This window comes from Oncorhynchus masou, chromosome 1 (assembly GCF_036934945.1).
Source record: "Oncorhynchus masou masou isolate Uvic2021 chromosome 1, UVic_Omas_1.1, whole genome shotgun sequence".
In the NCBI taxonomy this organism is placed as follows: domain Eukaryota; kingdom Metazoa; phylum Chordata; class Actinopteri; order Salmoniformes; family Salmonidae; genus Oncorhynchus; species Oncorhynchus masou.
This window is the reverse complement of record NC_088212.1, coordinates 75436849-75464525: the sequence shown is the minus strand read 5'-3', so window position 1 is coordinate 75464525 and position 27677 is coordinate 75436849. Positions and strand designations below refer to the sequence as shown.

At 48.0% G+C, this 27677-nt stretch overlaps 1 protein-coding gene across 1 annotated transcript; it reads right to left on the bottom strand.

Annotated features, from left to right (window-relative positions):
• Positions 1-3207: 3207 nt before the first annotated feature.
• On the bottom strand, positions 3208-27210 carry LOC135550717 (collagen and calcium-binding EGF domain-containing protein 1-like). Its single transcript, XM_064981771.1, has 11 exons — positions 26682-27210; positions 25411-25491; positions 7785-7837; positions 7307-7438; positions 6963-7100; positions 6578-6711; positions 6168-6288; positions 5852-5991; positions 5652-5687; positions 5386-5421; positions 3208-5178 (listed from the first exon to the last, which is right to left on the bottom strand). Exons 1-11 carry the CDS (start codon positions 26795-26797, stop codon positions 4990-4992), a joined length of 1176 nt encoding a protein of 391 aa, XP_064837843.1. The 5' UTR covers positions 26798-27210; the 3' UTR covers positions 3208-4989.
• Positions 27211-27677: the final 467 nt, after the last annotated feature.

Genomic DNA, 27677 nt, shown 5'->3' with positions numbered 1-27677 from the left:
ATCATTTTAGTCAATTGGAGGTGTACCCGTGGATGGATTTCAAGGCCTACCTTCAAACTCAGTGCCTCTTTGCTTGACATCATGGGAAAATCAAAAGAAATCAGCAAAGACCTCAGAAAAATACTTGTAGTCTTTGTTTAGTATGGTCAGGACGTGAGTTGGGTGGGTTGTCTATGTTTCTGTATTTGGCCTGGTAGGGTTCTCAATCAGAGGCAGCTGTATATCGTTGTCCCTGATTGAGAACCATACTTAGGTAGCCTGGTTTCACTTTTGAGTTGTGGGTGATTATTTTCCGTGTCCGTGTTTGTGTCACATGGGACTGTTTCGTTTGTTTCATTCTTTCGCTTTGTTATTTTGCATTTTGTGTTCAGTGTTCAGTTGTACATATTAAAATGGACACGTACCACGCTGTAAATTGGTCCGATATCTCTTACTCCTCGTCAGAAGAAGAGGACGAGCGTTACAGAATCACCCACCACCAAAGGACCAAGCAGCGTGGTAACTAACGGCAGCAGCAGCGATCTCAGGACTCCTGGACATGGGAGGAGATTCTGGATGGCAAGGGACCCTGGGCACAGGCTGGTGAATATCGCCGCCCCAAGGCAGAGCTGGAGGCAGCGAAAGCTGAGAGGCGGTGGTATGAGGAGGCAGCACGGCAGCGCGGCTGGAAGCCCGAAAGGCAGCCCCAAAAATGTATTGGGGGAGGCACCTGGGGAGTGTGGCTAAGTCAGGTAGGAGACCTGAGGGACCGGGCAGGCACCGTGTTATGCCGTGAGGCGCACGGTGTCCCCGGTGCGCAGGCATGGCCCGGTGCGGTACATAGCAGCGCCTCGTATCGGCCGGGCTAGAGTGGGCATCGAGCCAGGTGCCATGAAGCCAGCTCAGCGCATCTGGTCTCCAGTGCGTCTCCTCGGGCCGGGGAACATGGCACCAGCACTACGCACGGTGTCCCCGGTTCGCCAGCACAGCCCAGTGCGGACTATTCCACCTCGCCACACTGGCCTGGCTTCGGGGAGCATTCAGCCAGGTAGGGTTGGGCAGGCTCGGTGCTCGAGACCTCTAGTGCGCCTTCACGGTCCGGTCTATCCGGTGCCACCACCACGCACCAGCCCTCCGGTGGCAGCCCCCCGCACCAGGCTGTCTCTCCGTCTCCTCCCTACAGGTGCTCCCGCCTGTCCAGTGCAGCCAGAGTCTTCCTCCTGCCCAGCGCTGTCAGAGTCGACCGTCTGTCCTGAGCTACCAGAGTCGCCCGTCTGTCCTGAGCTGCCAGAGTCGCCCGTCTGTCCTGAGCTGCCAGAGTCGCCCGTCTGTCCTGAGCTGCCAGAGTCGCCCGTCTGTCCTGAGCTGCCAGAGTCGCCCGTCTGTCCTGAGCTGCCAGAGTCGCCCGTCTGTCCTGAGCTGCCAGAGTCGCCAGTCAGTCAGGAGCTGCCAGAGCCGCCCGTCAGTCAGGAGCTCCTAGAGCCGCCCGTCAGTCAGGAGCTGCCAGAGCCGCCCGTCAGTAAGGAGCTGCCAGAGCCGTCAGTCAGCCAGGAGCTGCCAGAGCCGTCCGTCAGCCAGGAGCTGCCAGAGCCGTCCGTCAGCCAGGAGTTGTCAGAGCCGTCCGTCAGCCAGGAGCTGCCAGAGCCGTCCGTCAGCCAGGAGCTGCCAGAGCCGTCCGTCAGTCAGGAGCTGCCAGAGCCGCTCGTCAGCCAGGAGCTGCCAGAGCCGTCCTTCAGTCAGGAGCTGCCAGAGCCGTCAGTCAGCCAGGAGCTGCCAGAGCCGTCCGTCAGCCAGGAGCTGCCAGAGCCGTCCGTCAGCCAGGAGTTGTCAGAGCCGTCCGTCTGCCAGGAGCTTCCAGAGCCATCCGCCACCCAGATGCTGCCAGAGCCGTCCGTCAGCCAGGAGCTGCCAGACCCGTCCGTCAGCCAGGAGCTGCCAGAGCCATCCGTCAGTCAGGAGCTGCCAGAGCCGCTCGTCAGCCAGGAGCTGACAGAGCCGTCCATCAGTCAGGAGCTGCCAGAGCCGTCCGTCAGCCAGGAGCTGCCAGAATCGCCCTTCACTCCGGAGTTGCCGGAGTCTCCCGCCTGTCCGGTGCTGCCGGAATCTCCCGTTCGTCCGGTGCTGCCGGAATCTCCCGTCAATTCGGGTCCCATAGTTAGGGTCCCCAGTCCGAGGTCGGCGGCGAGGGTCGCCGTGTTAAAGAGGCCACGGAGGCGGGTAAAGAGGCGGAGAAAGACTATGGTGGAGTGGGGTCCACATACTGCGCCAGAGCCACCTCAGTGGACAGACACCCACCCAGACCCTCCCCTATAGGTTCAGGTTTTGAGGCCGTAGTCCGCACCTTTGGGGGGGGGGGTACTGTCACGTTCTGACCTTAGTTCTTTGGTTATGTCTTTGTTTAGTATGGTCAGGACGTGAGTTAGGTGGGTTGTCTATGTTCCTTTTTCTATGGTTTGGGATTTCTGTGTTTGGCCTGGTATGGTTCTCAATCAGGGGCAGCTGTATATCGTTGTCCCTGATTGAGAACCATACTTAGGTAGCCTGGTTTCACTTTTGAGTTGTGGGTGATTATTTTTCGTGTCAGTGTTTGTGCCACACGGGACTGTTTTGTTTATTCGTTCTTTCACTTTGTTATTGTGTATTTTGTAGTGTTCAGTTGTACATATTAAAATGGACACTTACCACGCTGCAGATTGGTCCGATATCTCTTACTCCTCGTCAGAAGAAGAGGACGAGCGTTACATAAAGCCATTACATAATTTTCTGGAATTTTCCAAGCTGTTTAAAGGCACAGTCAACTTAGTCTATGTAAACTTCTGACCCACTGGAATTGTGTTACAGTGAATTATAAGTGAAATAATCTGTCTGTAAACAATTGTTGGAAAAATTACTTGTGTCATGCACAAAGTAGACGTCCTAGCCGACTTGCCAAAACTATAGTTTGTTAACAAAACATTTGTGGAGTGGTTGAAAAACTAGTTTTAATGACTCCAACCTAAGTGTATGTAAACTTCCGACTTCAACTGTACATACTTACACACAAGCAGAGGCACACATGATGCTTTAGAAGGTGATCTAAGGTGTAGATCAATAGCTAGCATTAAGAGAGCCCACCACACCATATATGCACCAATCTTGAGTAGGGAAGTTCAACACTAACGACAACAAAAAATATAACAACAAAAAAGTATGTTTACCAACACTCATATCCAAAGAACTTTCTGAAACTTTCAAATGGTTCCTTTTTTATTTACACCAAATATACAAAAGTATGTGGACACTCCTTCAAATTAGTGGATTCTGCTATTTCAGCCATACCCGTTGCTGACAGGTGCAATCTCCATCGACAAACATTGGCAGTAGAACGGCCTTACTGAAAAGCTCAGTGACTTTCAAAGTGGCACCGTCATAGAGTGCCACCTTCCCAACAGGTCAGTTCGTCAAATTTCTGCCCTGCTAGAACTTCCCTGGTCAACTGTAAGTGCTGTTATTGTGAAGTGGGATGTCTAGGAGTAACAACAGCTCAGCCGCAAAGTGTTAGGCCACATAAGCTCACAGAATGGGACCGCAGAGTGCTGAAGTGCCGAGAGCATAAAAATCATCTGTCCTCCGTTGCATCACTCACTACTAAGTTCCAAACGTCCAGTGGGAACACGTTCTCTGGAGTGATGAATCACACTTCAGGCAGTCCGAAGGACGAATCTGGGTTTGGCGGATGCCAGGAGAACGCCATCTGCCCAAATGCATAGTGCCAACTGTAAAGTTCGATGGAGGAGGAATAATGGTCTGGGGCTGTTTTTTATGGATCGGGCTAGGCCCCTTAGTTCCAGTGAAGGGAAATCTTAACACTACAGCATACAATTATTATTATTATTTTTGACAATGACATTCTAGACAATGCTGTGCTTCCAACTTTGTGGCCACAGTTTAGGAAAGGCCCTTTCCTCTTTCAGCATGACAATGCCCCTGTGCACAAAGCGAGGTCCATACAGAAATGGTTTGTCAAGATCGGTGTGGAAGAACATGACCGTCCTGCACAGAGCCCTGACCTCAACCCCTCAACATCTTTGAGATGAATTGGAACGCCGACTGCGAGCCAGGCCTAATCGCCCGACCGCACTAATGCTCTTGTGGCTGAATGGATGCAAGTTCCCGCAGCAATGTTCCAACATGTAGTGGAAAGCCTTTCCATAGAAATGGATGCTGTTATAACAGTAAAGGGGGGACTAACCTCATATATATCCCCATGATTTTGGAATGAGATGTTGGATGAGCAGGTATCCACATACGTTTGCTAATGTAGTATATGTACTGTATCTCTAAAGATGCTTCAGAGAGTCTGTAGTGTAGTGGCAGGAGTATAAAAGCTGTTGAGTTGGGTTGTTGCATGGACAGGTGCAGTCTTGGGCCTGAGTCTGGTTCTAGGCCCTGCAGGGCAGGTAAGCAGGGTCAGGCAGCGACCGACCGGCGTCTCCTCTCCTCGGACTGTACAGATTTGACAGGAACAGGAAGAGATGCAGACGATAAAGCCCCTGCCGTTCAGATCAGAGCGCACAAAGACACAGTCTCACAGTGCTACAACCATCACCACGCTGTGCCTCGCATGCAAAGGCATACCCCCTCTCCTCAGTCAGACCAGACCAGGCCAGGCACGAAGGAAACATCAAGGTCGGCAAGGCAAAGCTTGCAGTGGTTTGGTTTGGAGGGTCAGTGGTCCATTTTTGCCATTCTCTCTCTCTCTCTCTCTCTCTCTCTCTCTCTCTGTCTCTCTCTCTCTCCCTCACTCTCCCTCTCCATTTGTTTATAGTCTATGTCTCTGACAGGAGAGAGCTGAGCAGAGGTCTCCTCACCTCATACAGTCCTATTTGGGTTTAAGAGACAATGTTTTACTGGAGGAAAGGAGTCAGTTCAGTCAGTTCAATGTCTCTGCTTTACAAGAACCAGTTGATGAATTAGTTCCCTTTGGCTTATTGTTTTAAGTGACAGTTACCGTGGGAAGGGCTATGGAGTTCAGGTATTGAGCATGAGCTCTCCTTGTCCGGAGCCCCACTCTCCTAACCCTGTCTCTCCGCTGGAGTGGGGCGGGTTGTCTAAGGAGAGGCCCCGCCTCTTCCCAAACACTTGCTCCTGCAGCTCGATGATGTCAATGCGAATGTCGGCCATCATGACCAGGAGGAAGTCAAAGGAGCCGGGAGGTCCCTGGGGAAAGATACGGAGGCTTTAATATCTCTGTCCACACATCAGTAAATTAGATTTCAACCTGTAAAGCATGTTGCATGCTTTAGGGTGGATTTATTGTATGCTTGGAATCTGATAATACATAGAATAGATCAACAAGATGACAATGATGATAATGCATTTAAAATACTTCAACGCCTAGCTGGCAAATATAGAAAGCAGACTCACTGGTAGACCTCTGGGACCAGGAGTTCCCCTGTCACCCTAAAGAGAGAAAACATCCAGAAACGTCCAGTTACATACTTCAACATTCACACAGACTTCTATAAGAGTCCACATCGGCAGCTCAGAGCTCTCAGAGTGGGAGAAAAGTGTTGCTGTTAGTGTTCCAGTTAACAGCTTTGAAAAGTTTACAGGATAGTTTAAACACATACAGGACACACACAAGCATGTACTAAACACCCACAGACACACGGATAGACTGTTATACTGACCTTCAGTCCATCTCTGCCTGGTGCGCCAGGAGGTCCCTGTTGGAAAAAGGAGAGACAGAAATATGGTTTTAAATGTTTTTAGGAGCTACAGCTCCTTCCATGCAACATTTATTGTAATGATGTATCTCTGCAGCTATGGGTGTGTTGCTTGGACTAATAGGCCCAACAACATGTTATCGGGGAAGCAATAATAAGATTACCACAGCTCCTCTGCGACCCCTCCTGATGTGCTCCAGGTCAGGCTCGGGGCCCATAGGGCCCATGTCTCCCCGTGGCCCCTGGGGGCCGGTCAGGCCTCTCTCTCCAGGCTCTCCCTTCTCCCCCGGCACTCCTGATTGGCCTGGGATCCAAGAATAAAGGGATGTAAGAGGAACCAAGGAGATGAATATCAGATGAATATCAGATGAATATCAGCCAACAAACAGCTGACACAGGCAGTAAACAGAGAGATACAGAGAGAGAGAGAAAGATTGAGTTGAGAAAGAAAGATTCAGAGAAAGAGCAGACAACTCTTACCTGGGACCCCACGGGATCCTGGAGAGCCAGGAGGACCAGGGAGGGCGGGGGTGTCAGGACCTTTCCCCAACCTCCCAGCAGACGGCTTATCACTGCTGTTAGCCAGGCCAGGAGACAACACCTACACACACACACAGGTACACACACAGGTAGTATAGTACAACAACCTGTCTCACTGTAGTCTCCATTTGGCCAGACTTCTATTGTGAAACATCAAGTCTGGCGAGGCTAGTTTACGGTTAGTGTATCTCTGGTTAGTGTATCTCTGTGTTTGTATGGAACAGCAGTGTAAGTAGGATGTGCAGTGGCTGTTCCACTGGATGTCATAAGGTGAATTCACCAATTTGTAAGTCGCTCTGGATAAGAGCGTCTGCCAAATGACTTAAATGTAATGTTAAATGTAGATATACCTGGTTAGGTGACTGAGTGCTGCCCAGCCTCAGTTTGAGCTGCAGCAGGCTGTTCCTCATGTTGACAAAGTCTTGACAGGTGAGGGAGCAGGAGCCAGCACTCATCAGGGTGTCAGACTTCCCTGACGAGCTCACTGACAGAAAGACAAAGAGACTCTCAGAGAGACAGGCTTGTCACAGAGTAAGTAACACAACCGAATAAGTAACACAAAAACAAAGTCTAGTAGTCTATGTTCACCCTCTCAAACACATGTACAGTACTGTACCCTCAGGCTGAAGACACACAGGAAGGTACTAGTGAGCTAAGCCCAGAGGTAGTGTAGCTGCGGTAGCCAGCCTCATGTAGACAGTAGGACTAAAGTATAGTAGTAGACTCAACACCCACGGTTGTGACTGGGTATACAGGAGTGCTTGTCCGGTGCCAGGATGTAACCCCTGTGACAGCGACACAGGAAGCTGCCCACGGTGTTCTCGCAGTCATGGTCACAGACACTGCCGTCGGACTCCACACACTCATCGATGTCTGTGGTGTGGGAGACACAACACCAGCTGTTACTTTACACCTGATTAAGGCTGCATTTAGGCTGCTCTAATCAGAGAGAGGGAGAGAGAGCGGTTGTTCTGATGCAGGATGTTAAATTAAGATTCATACAAAAGAAAACAGTGCTGATTGGCTGATAAACAGGCTGATAAAAAGCTGATTGGCAGATAAACAGGTAGTGGACTTACCTAAACAGTAGGTCTGGTGGTTGCGATGCCTCTCTCGATCAAAGCGGTATCCGGGGTAACAGGTGCAGACAACCCGTCCAAAGTTGTCGGTGCACTGCTGTTCACAGGGGGAGCCAGAACACACATCCACATCTGGAGCAGAGAGAGGAGAGGGATTGGTTCAATAGGGACATGCACAGATAGGATCTTACATGAAAAGCTAACAGCTCAATAATAACCCTGGATGTCCAATGATATTCCTCAAGGGTATTCCTGTGTAATGTTGCCCTCTATTGGTCATGGTGTATCATTGTACAGTATTGCCAATTTAGGGAATTACATGCTCTTTCACTTTTGAAACAATTTGCAGTTCAGTAATGGGTTAATTTGGTGTTGCAATGTGCATTCTGTCTGTGTACAGGTGCCCAGGTGTAATTACAGGCACTGAGCAAAGTATCTGACTTGAGGTGAGTAGAACTGCTGTATTTCTTTAACCTACTTTCAGGTATGCACTGGCCCATCACGAACCTGAAGCCCTCACAGCATTTCCTCCTGTGGATAAACACACAGACAGACAGTAGCATGAGCCAATAATTCATTTCCCAGCTGCTGTATCCTTCCCTTCACATACTGAACGGATCTACACAGCCACTAAATGTGAAACACCAGAGATACTTTATACAATGACGAGATGGTCTTGTCTACACCCTAACAGTGGGAGTTGTTGTCCCCAATGCGGGAACGCAGGCAGTCTGCTTATCAGTCTGCTAATCGTGGGCAGATTTTGACAGGAGTAAATCCTCTTCGCTTTGTCTCTTCCTCTCTGGTAACACCCAGCCTGTCAATTGTCTTTAGGACCAAAGCTCCTCATTAGCACCAGATCCCTTACCTCCATCCCCACTTCCTAGCAGCACTAGCCTAGATGGTCAAGAGACAGCTGAACAAAGAGCATCATCCTCACACACAGCAAGCCAAAACACCACATGTTACAGGCATTAGGGATGGACCTGCGGAATAGGAAACAATGGAAAGGGATATTGGAATACTCATAGAATCACAGAACCCAAATAACACAGACCCTAGACGAGGAGGGGACACGCACGCACGCACACACACACACACACACACACACACACACACACACACACACACACACACACACACACACACACACACACACACACACACACACACACACACACACACACACACACACACACACCTAGTGTTTAGAGCGTTGGACTAGTAATCGGAAGGTTGCGAGTTCAAACCCCCGAGCTGACAAGGAACAAATCTGTCGTTCTGCCCCTGAACAGGCAGTTAACCCACTGTTCCCAGGCCGTCATTGAAAATAAGAATTTGTTCTTAACTGACTTGCCTGGTTAAATAAAGGTAAAATAAAAAAATAAAAAACACACACACACAGGATTTGGCTCCTGCCCCGAAAACTGCACGCTCTTGATGGAGGGAAGTTAGCATGGTACCTCACTGAAGGTCCCTCAAGACCAAAACTTGCTTTTATTCTTCTCCAACCTCCATGCAACATAACCCTAAATCACTCCTCTAAGACCCTCCCCCACTCCCTCTTCTGAATGATAAATAACTTACAAAACTATGGGCCTTGCCAGGGCCTGATTAAAGCCACATGACGGACTGAAGCTTTAATCTGTGGCTCATAACTGTGTTGTGTTGTGATGGAGAGAGCTGGGGATGGGATGGGACAGTACTGGGGGGCTGCTAGGGGGCTCTGGCCAGGGGCCTGAAGGACAACTCTCTCCAGGCCTGCCACCTCCTGCCCCTCCATTCAGTGTGCCAGCAGAGGAGAGGGCCAGGCTGGGCTAATGGACAGCAGATGTGGGCCCTGTCCATCTGGGCTGAAGATGTACAGCCAGCAAGGGGAGGCTATGGCTGGCAGCCTCTGGTCTCTCTGAGTGTCCACTCACAACATCAACACACAACCTCTGCTCTCATAGTCCACTGCTCCACTGCCCTACTCCAAACATCAACAGACAAGCTTTCAGTCACAGAGACCTGACCCCACACTGCCCCTGATCTGATCTAGGTCCTGCAAAAAAGAAGAAAGAAAGCCTTTTGTGAGCTAACTTGACCCCCCCCCCCCCTTTCGAGCTCCGACTGCTGATAGCTACTTTATTGAGCAAAAATGTACTTACTCTGACTGAGGTATGTGGTTGTCCCACCTAGCCATCTTAAGATGAATGCACTAACTGTAAGTGGCTCTGGATAAGAGGGTCTGCTAAATGACTCAAATGTCAAATTAAATGCGAGAGGTGTCTCTGATTGATGATACATGCTCTTCAGTGGTCTGTATAAACTGCTCAGGTTAATAGTTACACAGTGTGATGACCTGTCTGTTGATGTTTGGGAATGTAGGGGTCTCTGTTGATTAACACTGTTCTCGGATCTTAAAGGGAAAAGACCAAACCACTAAAGCCTCCTCCCTCCCTGTCCTCCACAGTGAGATAACCGCGTCTCATACTCCCCCGCGTGCATGTGTGCGTGTGTGTGTGCGTGCGTGTGTGTGTCTGGGGACCAGAGCAGTCAGTAATTGGGTGCATCTTGTTAATGTCAGGAAACAAGGGCAGGGGTCATTAGTGAGAGTGATGTGTGACACTGACAGGACTGTTAAACACAACCTTGAGGAGGAGAGCTCCCAGACCAGGCTCTTCCTTCGGTTCTCTGCACTCTTCACAATACAGACAAACATCGAGGTCAGGTGACTAACAAGGTTAGGAGAGTACGCTCTTAGAAAAAAAAGGTGCTATCTAGAACCTGGAGCGAGCGGTCGCATCTACACTTCGGTCCGCAGGTAGTATAACTTTTCATTACATTTCGTTATAGTACAACGGTTTGATTTGTCTAATCTTAGCAATTTCTTCTTAGCTAGCTACATAGCCGTCTTTGTATCAACGACAATTGCATAATTATCTTGCATAATTATCGTATTTCGTCGTCCTAACGTATCTGCCCAGCAGCTAGCTAAGCAGCTAGCTAACATCCACTGTCCACTAGCACTGTAGAAACTATTACACTCAACTGAACGACTCGATTAGCGTAGTGTCAGCTAGCTACATAGTTGTCTTCGCTGTCTTCGTATCCAAGATAATTGTGCAGTTTAGAGTGTGTAGACTTAGAGTGATTATCTTAATTTACCGAGGTTAGCTAGCCAGCTATTTGTCGTCCTTAACGTAGGAAATGCTGCTAGCTAGCTAGCCAACAGCTAGCCAACCTCTACCGAATTGAACTCCAACTACCCGGTCAACATTCCGCGTCGCTCCACAGGTAGTATCACATTTTCATTTCACTTCATTACAGTACAACGGTTTGATTTGTTTGATCGTAGCTAGCCAGCTACATAGCCGTCTTTGTATCTAAGACAATTGTGTAGTCTAGAGCGATTTTCTAGGTTAGCTGGCCAGCTATTGTCGTTCTTTTAACGTAGCTAGCCAGCTAGCCCCGAATAGCAGCACTGTAGTAACTATTACAGTACAACGGTTTGTTTTGTTTGATCGTAGCTAGCTAGCTACATAGCCGTCTTTGTATCTAAGACAATTGTGTAGCCTAGAGCGATTTTCTAGGTTAGCTGGCCAGCTATTGTCATTCTTTTAACGTAGCTAGCCAGCTAGCCCCGAATAGCAGCACTGTAGTAACTATTACAGTACAACGGTTTGTTTTGTTTGATCGTAGCTAGCTAGCTACATAGCCGTCTTTGTATCTAAGACAATTGTGTAGCCTAGAGCGATTTTCTAGGTTAGCTAGCCAGCTATTGTCGTTCTTTTAAGGTAACGTAACGCAATCAACCTGCTAGCTAGCCAGCTAGCCCCCGAATAGCAGCACTGTAGAAACTATTACACTCGACGGAACGACTTGATTAGTGTAGTGTCAACATCGCAGCCACTACCAGCTAGCCTACTCCAGCAGTACTGTATCATTTCAATCATTTTAGTCAATAAGATTCTTGCTACGTAAGCTTAACTTTCTGAACATTCGAGACGTGTAGTCCACTTGTCATTCCAATCTCCTTTGCATTAGCGTAGCCTCTTCTGTACCCTGTCAACTATGTGTCTATCTATCCCTGTTCTCTCCTCTCTGCACAGACCATACATACGCTCCACACCGCGTGGCCGCGGCCACCCTAATCTGGTGGTCCCAGCGCGCACGACCCACGTGGAGTTCCTGGTCTCCGGTAGCCTCTGGAACTGCCGATCTGCGGCCAACAAGGCAGAGTTCATCTCAGCCTATGCCTCCCTCCAGTCCCTCGACTTCCTGGCACTGACGGAAACATGGATCACCACAGATAACACTGCTACTCCTACTGCTCTCTCTTCGTCCGCCCACGTGTTCTCGCACACCCCGAGAGCTTCTGGTCAGCGGGGTGGTGGCACCGGGATCCTCATCTCTCCCAAGTGGTCATTCTCTCTCTCTCCCCTTACCCATCTATCTATCGCCTCCTTTGAATTCCATGCTGTCACAGTTACCAGCCCTTTCAAGCTTAACATCCTTATCATTTATCGCCCTCCAGGTTCCCTCGGAGAGTTCATCAATGAGCTTGATGCCTTGATAAGCTCCTTTCCTGAGGACGGCTCACCTCTCACAGTCCTGGGCGACTTTAACCTCCCCACGTCTACCTTTGACTCATTCCTCTCTGCCTCCTTCTTTCCACTCCTCTCCTCTTTTGACCTCACCCTCTCACCTTCCCCCCTACTCACAAGGCAGGCAATACGCTCGACCTCATCTTTACTAGATGCTGTTCTTCCACTAACCTCATTGCAACTCCCCTCCAAGTCTCCGACCACTACCTTGTATCCTTTTCCCTCTCGCTCTCATCCAACACTTCCCACACTGCCCCTACTCGGATGGTATCGCGCCGTCCCAACCTTCGCTCTCTCTCCCCCGCTACTCTCTCCTCTTCCATCCTATCATCTCTTCCCTCTGCTCATACCTTCTCCAACCTTTCTCCTGATTCTGCCTCCTCAACCCTCCTCTCTTCCCTTTCTGCATCCTTTGACTCTCTATGTCCCCTATCCTCCAGACCGGCTCGGTCCTCCCCTCCCGCTCCGTGGCTCGATGACTCATTGCGAGCTCACAGAACAGAGCTCCGGGCAGCCGAGCGGAAATGGAGGAAAACTCGCCTCCCTGCGGACCTGGCATCCTTTCACTCCCTCCTCTCTACATTTTCCTCCTCTGTCTCTGCTGCTAAAGCCACTTTCTACCACTCTAAATTCCAAGCATCTGCCTCTAACCCTAGGAAGCTCTTTGCCACCTTCTCCTCCCTCCTGAATCCTCCTCCCCCCTCCTCCCTCTCTGCAGATGACTTCGTCAACCATTTTGAAAAGAAGGTCGACGACATCCGATCCTCGTTTGCTAAGTCAAGCGACACCGCTGGTTCTGCTCACACTGCCCTACCCTGTGCTCTGACCTCTTTCTCCCCTCTCTCTCCAGATGAAATCTCGCTTCTTGTGACGGCCGGCCGCCCAACAACCTGCCCGCTTGACCCTATCCCCTCCTCTCTTCTCCAGACCATTTCCGGGGACCTTCTCCCTTACCTCACCTCGCTCATCAACTCATCCCTGACCGCTGGCTACGTCCCTTCCGTCTTCAAGAGAGCGAGAGTTGCACCCCTTCTGAAAAAACCTACACTCGATCCCTCCGATGTCAACAACTACAGACCAGTATCCCTTCTTTCTTTTCTCTCCAAAACTCTTGAACGTGCCGTCCTTGGCCAGCTCTCCCGCTATCTCTCTCAGAATGACCTTCTTGATCCAAATCAGTCAGGTTTCAAGACTAGTCATTCAACTGAGACTGCTCTTCTCTGCATCACGGAGGCGCTCCGCACTGCTAAAGCTAACTCTCTCTCCTCTGCTCTCATCCTTCTAGACCTATCGGCTGCCTTCGATACTGTGAACCATCAGATCCTCCTCTCCACCCTCTCCGAGTTGGGCATCTCCGGCGCGGCCCACGCTTGGATTGCGTCCTACCTGACAGGTCGCTCCTACCAGGTGGCGTGGCGAGAATCTGTCTCCTCGCCACGCGCTCTCACCACTGGTGTCCCCCAGGGCTCTGTTCTAGGCCCTCTCCTATTCTCGCTATACACCAAGTCACTTGGCTCTGTCATAACCTCACATGGTCTCTCCTATCATTGCTATGCAGACGACACACAATTAATCTTCTCCTTTCCCCCTTCTGATGACCAGGTGGCGAATCGCATCTCTGCATGTCTGGCAGACATATCAGTGTGGATGACGGATCACCACCTCAAGCTGAACCTCGGCAAGACGGAGCTGCTCTTCCTCCCGGGGAAGGACTGCCCGTTCCATGATCTCGCCATCACGGTTGACAACTCCATTGTGTCCTCCTCCCAGAGCGCTAAGAACCTTGGCGTGATCCTGGACAACACCCTGTCGTTCTCAACCAACATCATGGCGGTGGCCCGTTCCTGTAGGTTCATGCTCTACAACATCCGCAGAGTACGACCCTGCCTCACACAGGAAGCGGCGCAGGTCCTAATCCAGGCACTTGTCATCTCCCGTCTGGATTACTGCAACTCGCTGTTGGCTGGGCTCCCTGCCTGTGCCATTAAACCCCTACAACTCATCCAGAACGCCGCAGCCCGTCTGGTGTTCAACCTTCCCAAGTTCTCTCACGTCACCCCGCTCCTCCGCTCTCTCCACTGGCTTCCAGTTGAAGCTCGCATCCGCTACAAGACCATGGTGCTTGCCTACGGAGCTGTGAGGGGAACGGCACCGCAGTACCTCCAGGCTCTGATCAGGCCCTACACCCAAGCAAGGGCACTGCGTTCATCCACCTCTGGCCTGCTCGCCTCCCTACCATTGAGGAAGTACAGTTCCCGCTCAGCCCAGTCAAAACTGTTCGCTGCTCTGGCCCCCAATGGTGGAACAAACTCCCTCACGACGCCAGGACAGCGGAGTCAATCACCACCTTCCGGAGACACCTGAAACCCCACCTCTTCAAGGAATACCTAGGATAGGATAAGTAATCCTTCTCACCACCCCCCCTTAATGATTTAGATGCACTATTGTAAAGTGGCTGTTCCACTGGATGTCAGAAGGTGAATTCACCAATTTGTAAGTCGCTCTGGATAAGAGCGTCTGCTAAATGACTTAAATGTAAATGTAAATGTTAAAGAGTTTTCTGCTGTCCCCACAGGAAAACCCTTCGAAGAACCCTTTTTGGTTCCACGTAGAGCATCTTTTGGTTCCATCCTTCCTACAGAGGGTGCTACCTGGAACCAAAAGGTGCTCTACTTGGAACCAAAAAGGGTTATCCTATGGGGACTGCCGAAGAACCCTTTTGGAAGTATCTTTCTCTACACCCAGATTATCAACACTGATGGTCGGATTCTATGGTATTTTCTTGCCCATTCGATTCTTCTGTGTTTCTACATTCTGCATCAACATGCCCTTTGCAAGCATGTTGTCTGATTAAGTTCCTTCAGAAGATGAGTGGAGTCCCTGTGTCACCCTGAGTGTATTCCTGCTCTTAGACACTGCTTCTCTTGATGCTCCACACTCTAACATAGTGCCTACAGACCCACCAGGTCTGTCTGACCATGCAAGTCACCCAGCTACGAGTCTGTCTTGGGAGCACCATCCCTGGACATCCCTGTCCCTGTGTTCCCCCTGGTTCTCCTTGGTGCTGGTGGTGACCCAGTGACTACCTGCAGAGAGAGGGATGTACCGAGGGCCCACACAGGCTCTACACTACACTGCTGCGGCCAAAAACAGCACAGAGACGCTGGAGAAATAGCAAGACAGGATCCAGAGTACAGGCCAGAGCAGGATCACTTTACACTCCAGATTATGTACTTTAGCAAGGGTCTCCCTCCAGGGAGGAGAACTCAATGTTATTGTTTTCCATCCAGGCTGGCGTGATTTATTTGTGCTTTCGCGGCAGGAATGCGCTACAAAGACTGGATATTCATTATAGACTCCCCCAAGAATCCACTACAAAGACTGGATATTCATTATAGACTCCCCCAAGAATCCACTACAAAGACTGGATATTCATTATAGACTCCCCCAAGAATCCATTACAAAGACTGGATATTCATTATAGACCCCCCCAACTGTCTGCAGCCTGGACAGACAGCACTGAGGTTACACAGAGACAGCAGAGCAGAGACCAATCTGGAATGATGCTTTCCATAAACCAGACGGAAGTCACTATGTATTATCAGTTCCACTCACTCAGTACAGGATTGCTCCCTGGACCTTAGATAGTGTTTCTGTTTCTAGATATGGGGAAGATAGCGAACAGGGACAACAGTATCATTAGGTGTCCTGTGACACAACGTTATGTATCATATTTACTCTGTCAATTCCCAGACTCATCAGAGAGAGAGGGGAGATGACTTAAGGGGGTTGTTATGGCGATGGAGGAGGAAACGCAGCGTGGAGGAAATGAGACAGGGAGATGATGACAAGTCGAGGAGAGGAGGAGGATGGAGAGAAAGAGAGAAAGAAAGAGAGATTTTATGCTTAGCTTTTATGTCAGTTATGCTTGATGGTCCTTCATGTGGTGCTCTGTGAGTCAGAAACACAGGATGTGGACCTCAGTGGTCACAGACCCCTCGACACTTCAGGACAGGAGAGACAGTGTCTGTGTGTTTCTGCTCTCACATATGTCATATTGATGTCTTTGTGTGGGTGTATGTGTGCTGTGTGCGCTGCAGTTTTTGAATATGTGTTATCCTGTTTATAAGTCTGCCTCTCTGTGTATGGATGATAGTCTGTCTCCGTCTTTGTGTTTAAGTAAAGGCGTCAGTGTGTATAATCGATTAGGGTGTTAGTTTTAAGAGGGTCTGTTGTTTTCTCTGTGTTTCCTCATATAGCAGGGTGTTAGGCTGTTATGTATAGGTGTGTGTGGGTATGTACGGGTGTTAGTGTATAAGAGGGTCTGTTGTTTCCTCTGTGTTTCCTCATATAGCAGGGTGTTAGGCTGTTATGTATAGGTGTGTGTGGGTATGTACGGGTGTTAGTGTATAAGAGGGTCTGTTGTTTCCTCTGTGTTTCCTCATATAGCAGGGTGTTAGGCTGTTATGTATAGGTGTGTGTGGGTATGTACGGGTGTTAGTGTATAAGAGGGTCTGTTGTTTCCTCTGTGTTTCCTCATATAGCAGGGTGTTAGGCTGTTATGTATAGGTGTGTGTGGGTATGTACGGGTGTTAGTGTATAAGAGGGTCTGTTGTTTCCTCTGTGTTTCCTCATATAGCAGGGTGTTAGGCTGTTATGTATAGGTGTGTGTGGGTATGTACGGGTGTTAGTGTATAAGAGGGTCTGTTGTTTCCTCTGTGTTTCCTCATATAGCAGGGTGTTAGGCTGTTATGTATAGGTGTGTGTGGGTATGTACGGGTGTTAGTGTATAAGAGGGTCTGTTGTTTCCTCTGTGTTTCCTCATATAGCAGGGTGTTAGGCTGTTATGTATAGGTGTGTGTGGGTATGTACGGGTGTTAGTGTATAAGAGGGTCTGTTGTTTCCTCTGTGTTTCCTCATATAGCAGGGTGTTAGGCTGTTATGTATAGGTGTGTGTGGGTATGTACGGGTGTTAGTGTATAAGAGGGTCTGTTGTTTCCTCTGTGTTTCCTCATATAGCAGGGTGTTAGGCTGTTATGTATAGGTGTGTGTGGGTATGTACGGGTGTTAGTGTATAAGAGGGTCTGTTGTTTCCTCTGTGTTTCCTCATATAGCAGGGTGTTAGGCTGTTATGTATAGGTGTGTGTGGGTATGTACGGGTGTTAGTGTATAAGAGGGTCTGTTGTTTCCTCTGTGTTTCCTCATATAGCAGGGTGTTAGGCTGTTATGTATAGGTGTGTGTGGGTATGTACGGGTGTTAGTGTATAAGAGGGTCTGTTGTTTTCTCTGTGTTTCCTCATATAGCAGGGTGTTAGGCTGTTATGTATAGGTGTGTGTGGGTATGTACGGGTGTTAGTGTATAAGAGGGTCTGTTGTTTCCTCTGTGTTTCCTCATATAGCAGGGTGTTAGGCTGTTATGTATAGGTGTGTGTGGGTATGTACGGGTGTTAGTGTATAAGAGGGTCTGTTGTTTCCTCTGTGTTTCCTCATATAGCAGGGTGTTAGGCTGTTATGTATAGGTGTGTGTGGGTATGTACGGGTGTTAGTGTATAAGAGGGTCTGTTGTTTCCTCTGTGTTTCCTCATATAGCAGGGTGTTAGGCTGTTATGTATAGGTGTGTGTGGGTATGTACGGGTGTTAGTGTATAAGAGGGTCTGTTGTTTCCTCTGTGTTTCCTCATATAGCAGGGTGTTAGGCTGTTATGTATAGGTGTGTGTGGGTATGTACGGGTGTTAGTGTATAAGAGGGTCTGTTGTTTCCTCTGTGTTTCCTCATATAGCAGGGTGTTAGGCTGTTATGTATAGGTGTGTGTGGGTATGTACGGGTGTTAGTGTATAAGAGGGTCTGTTGTTTCCTCTGTGTTTCCTCATATAGCAGGGTGTTAGGCTGTTATGTATAGGTGTGTGTGGGTATGTACGGGTGTTAGTGTATAAGAGGGTCTGTTGTTTCCTCTGTGTTTCCTCATATAGCAGGGTGTTAGGCTGTTATGTATAGGTGTGTGTGGGTATGTACGGGTGTTAGTGTATAAGAGGGTCTGTTGTTTCCTCTGTGTTTCCTCATATAGCAGGGTGTTAGGCTGTTATGTATAGGTGTGTGTGGGTATGTACGGGTGTTAGTGTATAAGAGGGTCTGTTGTTTCCTCTGTGTTTCCTCATATAGCAGGGTGTTAGGCTGTTATGTATAGGTGTGTGTGGGTATGTACGGGTGTTAGTGTATAAGCGTCTTGTTCTTGTGCCGTGTGAGTATACACGTGAAGGTGTTAGTGTGCTGAGATGTGAGCACGTCCTCTCTCTGTTTATTTATCTGTCAGCACACTTCCAGCCTGCGGTCTCTCTGGGGACACATCAGAGTGGGGAAGGCTGTTAGTCAGACAGTGGACTCTTTCACTGAGAGCACAGGAGGTCTGCACCACTTCCACAAGCACAGCCACGCTACAGTTCCCAAACAGCACCAACACTCCTCAGTCACCTCTACCCCACCTCCTACCGCTTCTGTCTTCACAGGTCCTCACTCCATCACCAATGCCTGTTCTAAAACAGCCTATCCCTATTCCCATGGCTAACCTGGTGACACATCAACCATAATGGCTGGAACCGTGCTAGGAAAGACAATGTGAAAATAATATATCAGAGCCAGCCCAGCACAGTATGGTTTGTGTCTGCAAGGTAGTGTTAAAAGGGTAAAACACCCCTCATAAAGCCATAGCCAGTTAATGTTGGGCCAGAGAGTGACACAAATCCTCCCCTCTCTCACCCCCTATCCCTCTCTGTCACTCTCCCTCTCTCCTTCTCTTTTATGACGCCTCTCATTACAGACCTTAAAGCTCCCAGATCTATTCCCAGTGCCAGCGCCGACCCTCGGTTCCCCCCAGGTAATATGAAGGGCCGCTGGCCTCTGTGACCCTGGGGTCATGTGAGGGCCATGTGTCACCCCCAAGAATGTGCCATCTCTGGCCCTTCTGAGCCTCTCACAACCTCAAAAACAAAGACAGACAGACAGACATGTGACCTGGCTTGGAGCCTTACCTGACGACAGAGAGAGAGAGAGAGAGAGAGGAGGGAGGGAGGGAGGGAGGGAGGCAGGGTGGGAGGGAGGCAGGCAGGGTGGGAGGGAGGCAGGCAGGGAGGGAGGGAGGGAGGGGGGAGGCAGGGTGGGAGGGAGGGAGGGAGGGAGGGAGGCAGGCAGGCAGGCAGGGAGGCAGGCAGGCAGGCAGGCAGGCAGGGAGGGAGGGAGGGAGGCAGGGAGGGGGAGGGAGGGAGGCAGGGTGGGAGGGAGGCAGGGAGGCAGGGAGGCAGGCAGGGAGGGGGAAGGGAGGGAGGGAGGGAGGGAGGGAGGGAGGGAGGGAGGGAGGGAGGGAGGGAGGGAGGGAGGGAGGGAGGGAGGGAGGGAGGGAGGGAGGGAGGGAGGGAGGGAGGGAGGGAGGGAGGGAGGGAGGGAGGGGGAAAGGGAGGGAAAGAAAGAAACAGGGGTAAAGGGAGATAGAGGGAGAGTGACAGCAAGAGAAAGAATGGACCCTATCTGAGGACAATAAAGGGCCTAAGAGAGAGATGAAGTCCAGATTACAGGTAATGTAGTGAGAGCAGCCAGTAACTGAGAAGGGAGTCTAAAGCCAAACTAATGATCAAATCAAATCAAACTTTATTTGTCACATGCGCCGAATTCAACAAGTGAATACAACAAGATACAACAAGATATAACAGACTTTACCGTGAAATGCTTACTTACAAGCCCTTAACCAACAGTGCAGTTCAAGAAGAAGAAAATATTTACCAAGTAGACTAAAATAAAGAGTAATAATAAAAAGTAACACAATGATGGATCTGTCTTAATGACGTGTCTGTGAGTGTTCTACTGCCAGGGAAGGAAACCAGGCTACAGACTGGTCTATTTTAAGGATTCTACACTGAGATCACACCAAAGTCCTTAACCAGGGTTGAAGGTAATGGACTGATAAGACATGAAAGTCTTCCAGAACCTTCCAAGACTCAGAGGGAGACAGCCTGGAGGTGGGAGGGTTGAAATGGCCCCACTGCATGGAGAGATTATGTTTGTTGTGTCCGACTGTGACTCCTCATCTTTACCACTGCAAACTTCCTTTATTTCATCTCTCCCTTTTCTTTCCTTCACCCCTCCCCCTTTTACAATTCTGTGATATAAAACATGTACTGTCTATACAGTACACAGCTGCTTCTCTGTGCTGTACTTCAAACAACATGCTGACGATGCCATTACAGACTTTAATCACCTAGTGGAACAGTAATGAATAACAGGCATTGTGTTTGTACAGAGCGCTGTTCAGGTGAATGTTAACTAGAAAAATATGTACAATGATTACTTGATATTTACTGTGGTCCAAAAATAATACCGATCTACAAAAATGATTAGACTTCACCATTAAAGACAGGAAATGAACCTCAGGCCTTGTAAAAAAGTGTTTTGTGAGAAACAGAGAAATGGATAATATTTCCCCTGTAATGAAACAGTATTACGGCAGTACTCAGAAAAGTGTTGCATTGCTAAGAGAGACACTTATGTCAACTACAAGTGTGAGACAAATTAAACAGTTTCATTTTCCCACAGCTTGATTGCCATTCAAAACACACTGAGGAAGAAATGCCAAATATAAAAAAGTATACTAGTTAGAATAGGACACCCCATGGAATTCCTCGATGCAATGTAAACAATGTGTGATAGATCCCAGTTTCACTATGTGTTTAGGGTGAATGAGCTGTCCTGATGTACTCTTGGCAAGAGAAGACATGTCTCTGTGAACCTTTTATAACCTAAGCTTGTACCATTGGGTGGAAGTGGTGGGATATTTCACTCCTCATTTCGTGGCAAACGTGCTGGTTGCTGGTGGTGTAGTGAGTCTGATGAGGCCTTGGCTGAAGATAGTAACCCTGTCAGAACCTTAGTGGAGCACAGTGTGGGGTTCAGACCTGACTGGATACACACACACATGCACACACACACACACACACACACACACACACACACACACACACACACACACACACACACACACACACACACACACACACACACACACACACACACACACACACACACACACGTGCACATCTGGTCCTCGTTACTGCTTCGGAGCCTGTAGCTCCGGACCTAAATCACTTCGTCTCTATGTGTTTCCTGACATGACTTGTTTTTGCACCTAAACTCTCAGTTGATTGTTGTTGATCACCTTCGTGTCAGTGATTGACTGACAGACAGGGCTTACCAGGGTAGGTATGATGTATGTGTTATAGAGTCACATGTTTTATGGCTTGTAAGGGGAGACCTCTCAGTGCCCTGGCCAGCGAATGACAGGGGGGCTTAGTAGAGTTCAGCTCTGCACCCCAGCCACACACACACAGACACACACACACACACACACACACACACACACACACACACACACACACACACACACACACACACACACACACACATTTGTGTGGACACATTGTGTGGACATTGCAGGTCTGCTTCCTCTGACCTGCTTTAATGATAAAACCAGAGAGCACATAAGAGAGACAGGACTGTGAGAGCTTGGTTCAGTATGTTCTGATTCTCTCCGCCCCCTCCCTCCTTTCTCGCTCTCCTTTCTCCCCCCTCGCTCCTGTGCTGCCTCCCTCTTTATTCTTCCACGGTGAGCTCAGGGGCCGGATGGTTTCCAGTCCTTACAGCAGGCAGCCACGTGTACTACAACTATGTTGTTAGAGAGAGTGAGCGAGAGAGAGAGAGAGAGAGAGAGAGTGGTACGGTTCCACCACATCAACTGGACTACGGGGCACCAATTGCAGCAGAATACAGAGGTTCATAAAAACCAGAGCTCTGACCTATAGAGCTTCCCGCCCTCCTGTGATTTCTCCTTCCTGGTGCTTTTTATACACCTTGATGTGGTTGTCCAGGCAAGCCTTGGAAAACCTTTTCCCTTCCTTCACTCTCCTCCTTCTCTCCTCCTGTTCCCCCTGCCATGCGTGTCACAGACTTGTTTACAGCCGGCCCCACCGCGGCCTGTCGACATGTAGGGACCATAGGGGGAGCAGAGCGGTGACGGAGGGAGTACGGAGCCCACAGAGAGAACACTACAGAGGTGAGAGCCAAGTCTAATGCAGTAAATCCACAAGGAAACAAATAAAGAGAGAGAGATGAGATGGAGCTTAACACTCAGGAGGTAGTAGCTACAGTACGTAGTACATACACTCTGGGCCTGCATGCGCTCCAGGCATCTCCTGCACTATCAGCTGTCAGAGCCTAGGACACATGCACACACGCAAACTCAACTGACACACACATTATCACTCACTACGTACTCTTTAACACCAGGGAGGACACACACATTGCACTCAGAGAAAGAGGAAAGGAGAGGAGACGAGGGGAATGCAGCCAGTGTGAGTAGCCTGAGTGTTGTTCACTCTGGCCTGGAGGTCCCAGCCAGACTCTGCATCTCCCTGCGCAGTGTTATCTCAGGGTTTAATGTCTGAAACTCTACACATCTCTCTGAGTTGACAATGACACCCGAGACCCTCTCCCTGGCATCATCATCAACCTCTATCCCTGAGGAGGGAGTAATGTGTGAGGAGGCCTGAGCCTGGACTATACCACATCCCCAAATACTCTTCCCAGTGGGACCAGTCTTACCACTGTATTACAACAACAGATTGGACTAGCAGGGAAGTGAAAACAGACCCTTAACCTTCTATACCTGAATCCCAACATACGGTGCATTAGGAAAAGTATTCAGACCCCTTGGCTTTTTCCACATTTTGTTACGTTACAGCCTTATTCTAAAATAGATTAAATCTTTTCCCCCCTAATACCCCATAATGACAAAGCAAAAACAGGTTTTTAGAAAAATGTATAAAAGATACAAAACAGAAATATCACATTTACATAAGTATTCAGACCTTTTACTCGGTACATTGTTGAAGCACCTTTGGCATTGATTACAGCCTCGAGTCAACTTGGGTATGATGCTACAAGCTTCGCACACCTGAATTTGGGGAGTTCTCCCATTTTTCTCTGTAGACACTCTCAAGCTCTGTCAGGTTGGATGGGGAGCGTTGCTGCACAGCCATTTTCAGGTCTCTCCAGAGATATTAGATTGGGTTCAAGTCCGGGCTCTGGCTGGGCCACTCAAGGACATTCAGAGACTCGAAGCCACTCCAGCGTTGTCTGGGCTGTGTGCTTAGGGACGTTGTCCTGTTGGAAGGTGAACCTTCACCCCAGTCTGAGGTCCAGAGCGCTCTAGAGCAGGTTTTCTTCAAGGATCTCTCTGTACTTTGAATCGTTCATCTATCCCTCGAGCCTGACAAGTCTCCCAGTCCCTGCCGCTGAAAACATCCCCACAGAATGATGCTGCCACCAACATGCTTCACCATAGGGGTGTTGCCAGATAAATTCCAGACGTGACACTTGGAATTCAGGCCAAAGAGTTCAATCTGGGTGCCCTTTGGTGCCTTTTGGCAAACTCCAAGTGGGCTGTCATGTGCCTTTTACTGAGGAGTGGCTTCCGTCTGGCCACTCTACCATAAAGGCCTGATTGGTAGAGTGCTGCAGAGATAGTTGTCCTTCTGGAAGGTTCTCTCATCTCCACAGAGGAACTCTGGAGCTCTGTCAGAGTGACCATCAGGTTTTTGGTCACCTCCCTGACCAAGGCTCTTCTCCCCCAATTGCTCAGTTTGGCCGGATGGCAAGATCTAGGAAGATTTTTGGTGGTTCCAAACTTCTTCCATTTAAGAATCATGGAAGCCACTGTGTTCTTGGGGACCTTCAATGCTGCATAAATGTTTTGATACCCTACCCCAGATCTGTGCCTCGACACAATCCTGTCTCGGAGCTCTATGGACAATTCCTTCGACCTCATGGCTTGTTTTTTTTCTTCTGACATGTACTGTCAACTGTGGGACCTTATATAGACAGGGGTGTGCCTTTCCAAATCATGTCCAATAAACTGAATTTACCACAGGTGGAGTCCAATCAAGTTGTAGAAACATCTCAAGGATAATCAATGGAAACAGGATGCACCTGAGCTCAGTTTCAAGTCTCATAGCAAAGGGTCTGAATACTTATGTCAATAAAACCTCTTTTCGCGTTGTCATTATGGGGTGTTGTATGTAGATTGAGGAAAAACCTTTTTTAATCAATCAATTTGTGGAGAGAGAGAGAGAGAGAGAGAGAGAGAGAGAGAGAGAGAAAATACATCTCATTGGCTCTTTGTTTCTAGTGGCTGTGTGGGTTTGCTGCCCGACACCACAATAACCCAGTGTAATTGTGCTAACCCCAACCACAGAGACATGGGAAAGCCTGCAGGCTGCCAGGACTTACTGAGCTATATGGTTAACTCACTCTGCTTGCACGGTTAGGCAGGCCAGACAGAATCATTTTCATGCATGGCCATCCTCAAAATGCTATTTTACAGCCTGAGGCAGTCCTTACCACGCTTCCCTGGGAGACATGGCAGCAAAAACTAGAAGACTAGCTAAAACTCCACCACCACCACCACACACATCTCGTCTGGACCCAAGAATCAAATGAGACAACTTCTATTGCTGTGGTATAACCTTGACAGTACACAGATCATATGCTTCGGACTTAAACCAGATCTGCAGACTGGGGGATTCGTGTGTGTGTGTGTGTGTGTGTGTGTGTGTGTGTGTGTGTGTGTGTGTGTGTGTGTGTGTGTGTGTGTGTGTGTGTGTGTGTGTGTGTGTGTGTGTGTGTGTGTGTGTGTGTGTGTGTGTTTGCGTGTGTGCATGTGTGTGTGTGTGTGTACATTCCGTGTTGGTAGATGGGGATTTTTTTTGAACGGACCACCCTATTTCGTCTCGTCACTATATCGGCATCGAACACATCGCCCTCCCTAGGAGAGTGGGTGACCTTGACAATTTATTGTTAAAATGATGGACCATCTGGATCTTTCATTTAAAGGCCCTCGCTCCCTTCAGTCTCAACATAGAGTTTGATTTAAAGTCATTCCTGTGATTGTATTTTTGTTATCCATTGTAAATAAAGTGATTGTAGGCCTATATGATGTAGCCTAATTGTATCTATGATCGCATGTTATCCATTCATGCTTTTTTACATGTTCTATTGATATTTGAAAAATTGTCCAATGAAATCATGCCACACCCGGCCATGATTACAGACACCTGTGTGTGTTCTTTGAAACAATATCAATTAGTGACCTGCAGTGTTTGTCATTAAACCCTGATGAAGACAGATTGGCTGTCGAAACGTTGCTATTAAATTATTTCATCTGAGCTCCTAGAGCAGCATTCCCCAAACGTGGTCCTGGGGACCCCAAGGGGTGCACGTTTTGGGTTTTGCCATAACACTACACAGCTGATTCAAATGATCAATGCTTGATTATTAGTTGATTATTTGAATCAGCTGTGTAGTGTTGAGGCTAAAACCAAAATGTACACCCCTTGGGGTCCAGAGGACAAAGTTTGGGAAAGCCTGTCCTGGAGTGTGCGGCTCTCCTTTTCTTTTTAAACGATGGGACACTCTTACCTGAGACAGGTGCCATCCGTGCCCCTTGCTGTAATACAGGGGTACTCCACTGTCACTACCTTGTTTTCCGGACACTCCTCCCTTTACAAAGCCACGAGAAAGGAGACAAGAGAGATAAGTGTATTGGTAACAATGTTGTTACTATAGTAATAGGAGTGGTATTAAAGAGAAAGTCACTCAATTAAATTGGCAGTTATTTCATAGTGGAATTTTAGTGGAAATTTCCTTTCAAAGCAGTTCCCAAGCATTATGGCTACTGTAGTACATCATGCTACTATACATAATCACAATTACATGGCAGCAACTATTGTATGTGAAGCAGTAAGAACATTTCAAAATGAAAGGAATAAAGAAAACTGATTGTGCCATGCAGTGGCCAGCATATGATTGCAAGAGAAATGTTTGTTAAATAACCCTGCAAAGAGGTGCATTTATCATCAGGCTTTGGATGATTTAAAGCAGGTGTGTAGTGCTAATACAAAAACAAAAATGTGCACCCCCTCTGGGTCGCCAGGACCAGGATTAAGAAACACAATAACTCATTTGAAAATACAGATATCTGTAACAAAGACATTTTCTTGGAAAAGTAAAGTAAAATAATAATATCATGAAATCGTTTACAACTGGAATGCTGAACTAAGAGGTAATAGCACAGTATTAAATGATCATTTCTGAGCAAAATTAGATGCTCCAAAGTTCTTCTGGTCTATACTTTTCCCACTTCATTCAAACTATTGTATGTAGGCTATGAACTCCCTCTCCCTGGTCCAGACCTCTCTATGTGCACCTTAATAACCTATGTCACGCTATGGGCAGAATTTACATTTGGCATTGAGTGATTCCGATAACTACTCCTCTGTATTTGCGTGATCTCATTCAATATTCCAATCACATCACAACAGCCTTTTACTTGCGGACGCACGGATCATTGGGTATGTAGGCTTGATGAGTTGAGCAACGTGGTGGTCTTTCTTTGACTGATTGTCGACGTTTTTCACTATCAAAGTATTGTTTTGATTGTTTCTCACACATCACACATTAATATTAAATTCAGTTACGTTTCGGTCTAAATAGCACACTCATCACCATGTCCAACTGGATAGCAAGTTACTGGGCAGTTTTATCAACTCCCTACCAATCGTTCACTTGAATTTACATGCACTTTTCTTAAGCTTTGATCAGGTGTCCTATATTTTATTTTATTTTCTGATAGGAAATAACAGACTGATATCTACAACGTTCCCTCACAAATGCGCGGACTACCAACTTACCCTGAAGTGAGCACTGCAAATCTTGTTTTTATTGAAGAACTGGCACCACAATCCCAAATAAAAACAACGCAGATGGCACCAAATGGTAAGAGTGTTGCAGCGCAAAGCTGACCCATGTCCCTGGCGAGCTCCGTGACAGCCTTGTTAATATTTTCTTGGTGCCTCGAAAACGAAGACTGTGCACTACTGCAAAACAGCTATATGTTTTAATTTATCAATGTCGCACATGTACTGATTTAAAGCTAACATCAGTTATAATTATACTCAGAGGTCAAACACGTGAGACCCTGCACATTAATTACTACACTCAAAACTTCCTCGCGGTACTGTAGTGCGTCAGAGACCTGTCCCAACTGTTGCGCACTGAATCAGACCCCCTCGAGCGATTCTGGACGAGTTTATAGACAGACATGCGCCGTGATGAGCGCGATTCCTCTCACTAATCCCCAGCGGAATTAAATCCCTGTATTCCTGTTTTTTTTTAAGTCTGACTATGACGAAAAGGAAACATTTAAGACACAGTTGAAAATACCTCTGTCGTCCTCTTGTGGAACGAACTCTCACCCAGAATAATTTCTCTAATTCCACATGCGTCTCTCTCTCATCCTCTCCTCCCTACACATTAGTGAATTCATTTAATTTGAGGGGGAAGAGGTCAATTTTCTATATCAAGAACATAACCAATTTAGAAGAAATCGTTTAACTGATTGTTTCTTATTCTCATCTCACCCTCTCTTTCATCAAGGACAATCTGTAGCATAACACATTTACTGATTGCTGAAATTAACTTTCCCACTTAAATTCACCCTATAAATTGTTGATATATGCCCACTCCTCTTTAATCAATGTCCAGAAGATTATTGTTTGGACTTTCTCCTAATGTTCATCTGCGTGTCATATGCACTATTGGCATACTGAAGTTATATGAAGTCCAATAAAGTCTGAAAAACATCATATATTTTTTTATCATAATCGTGAAAAATACAAGCCTGTATT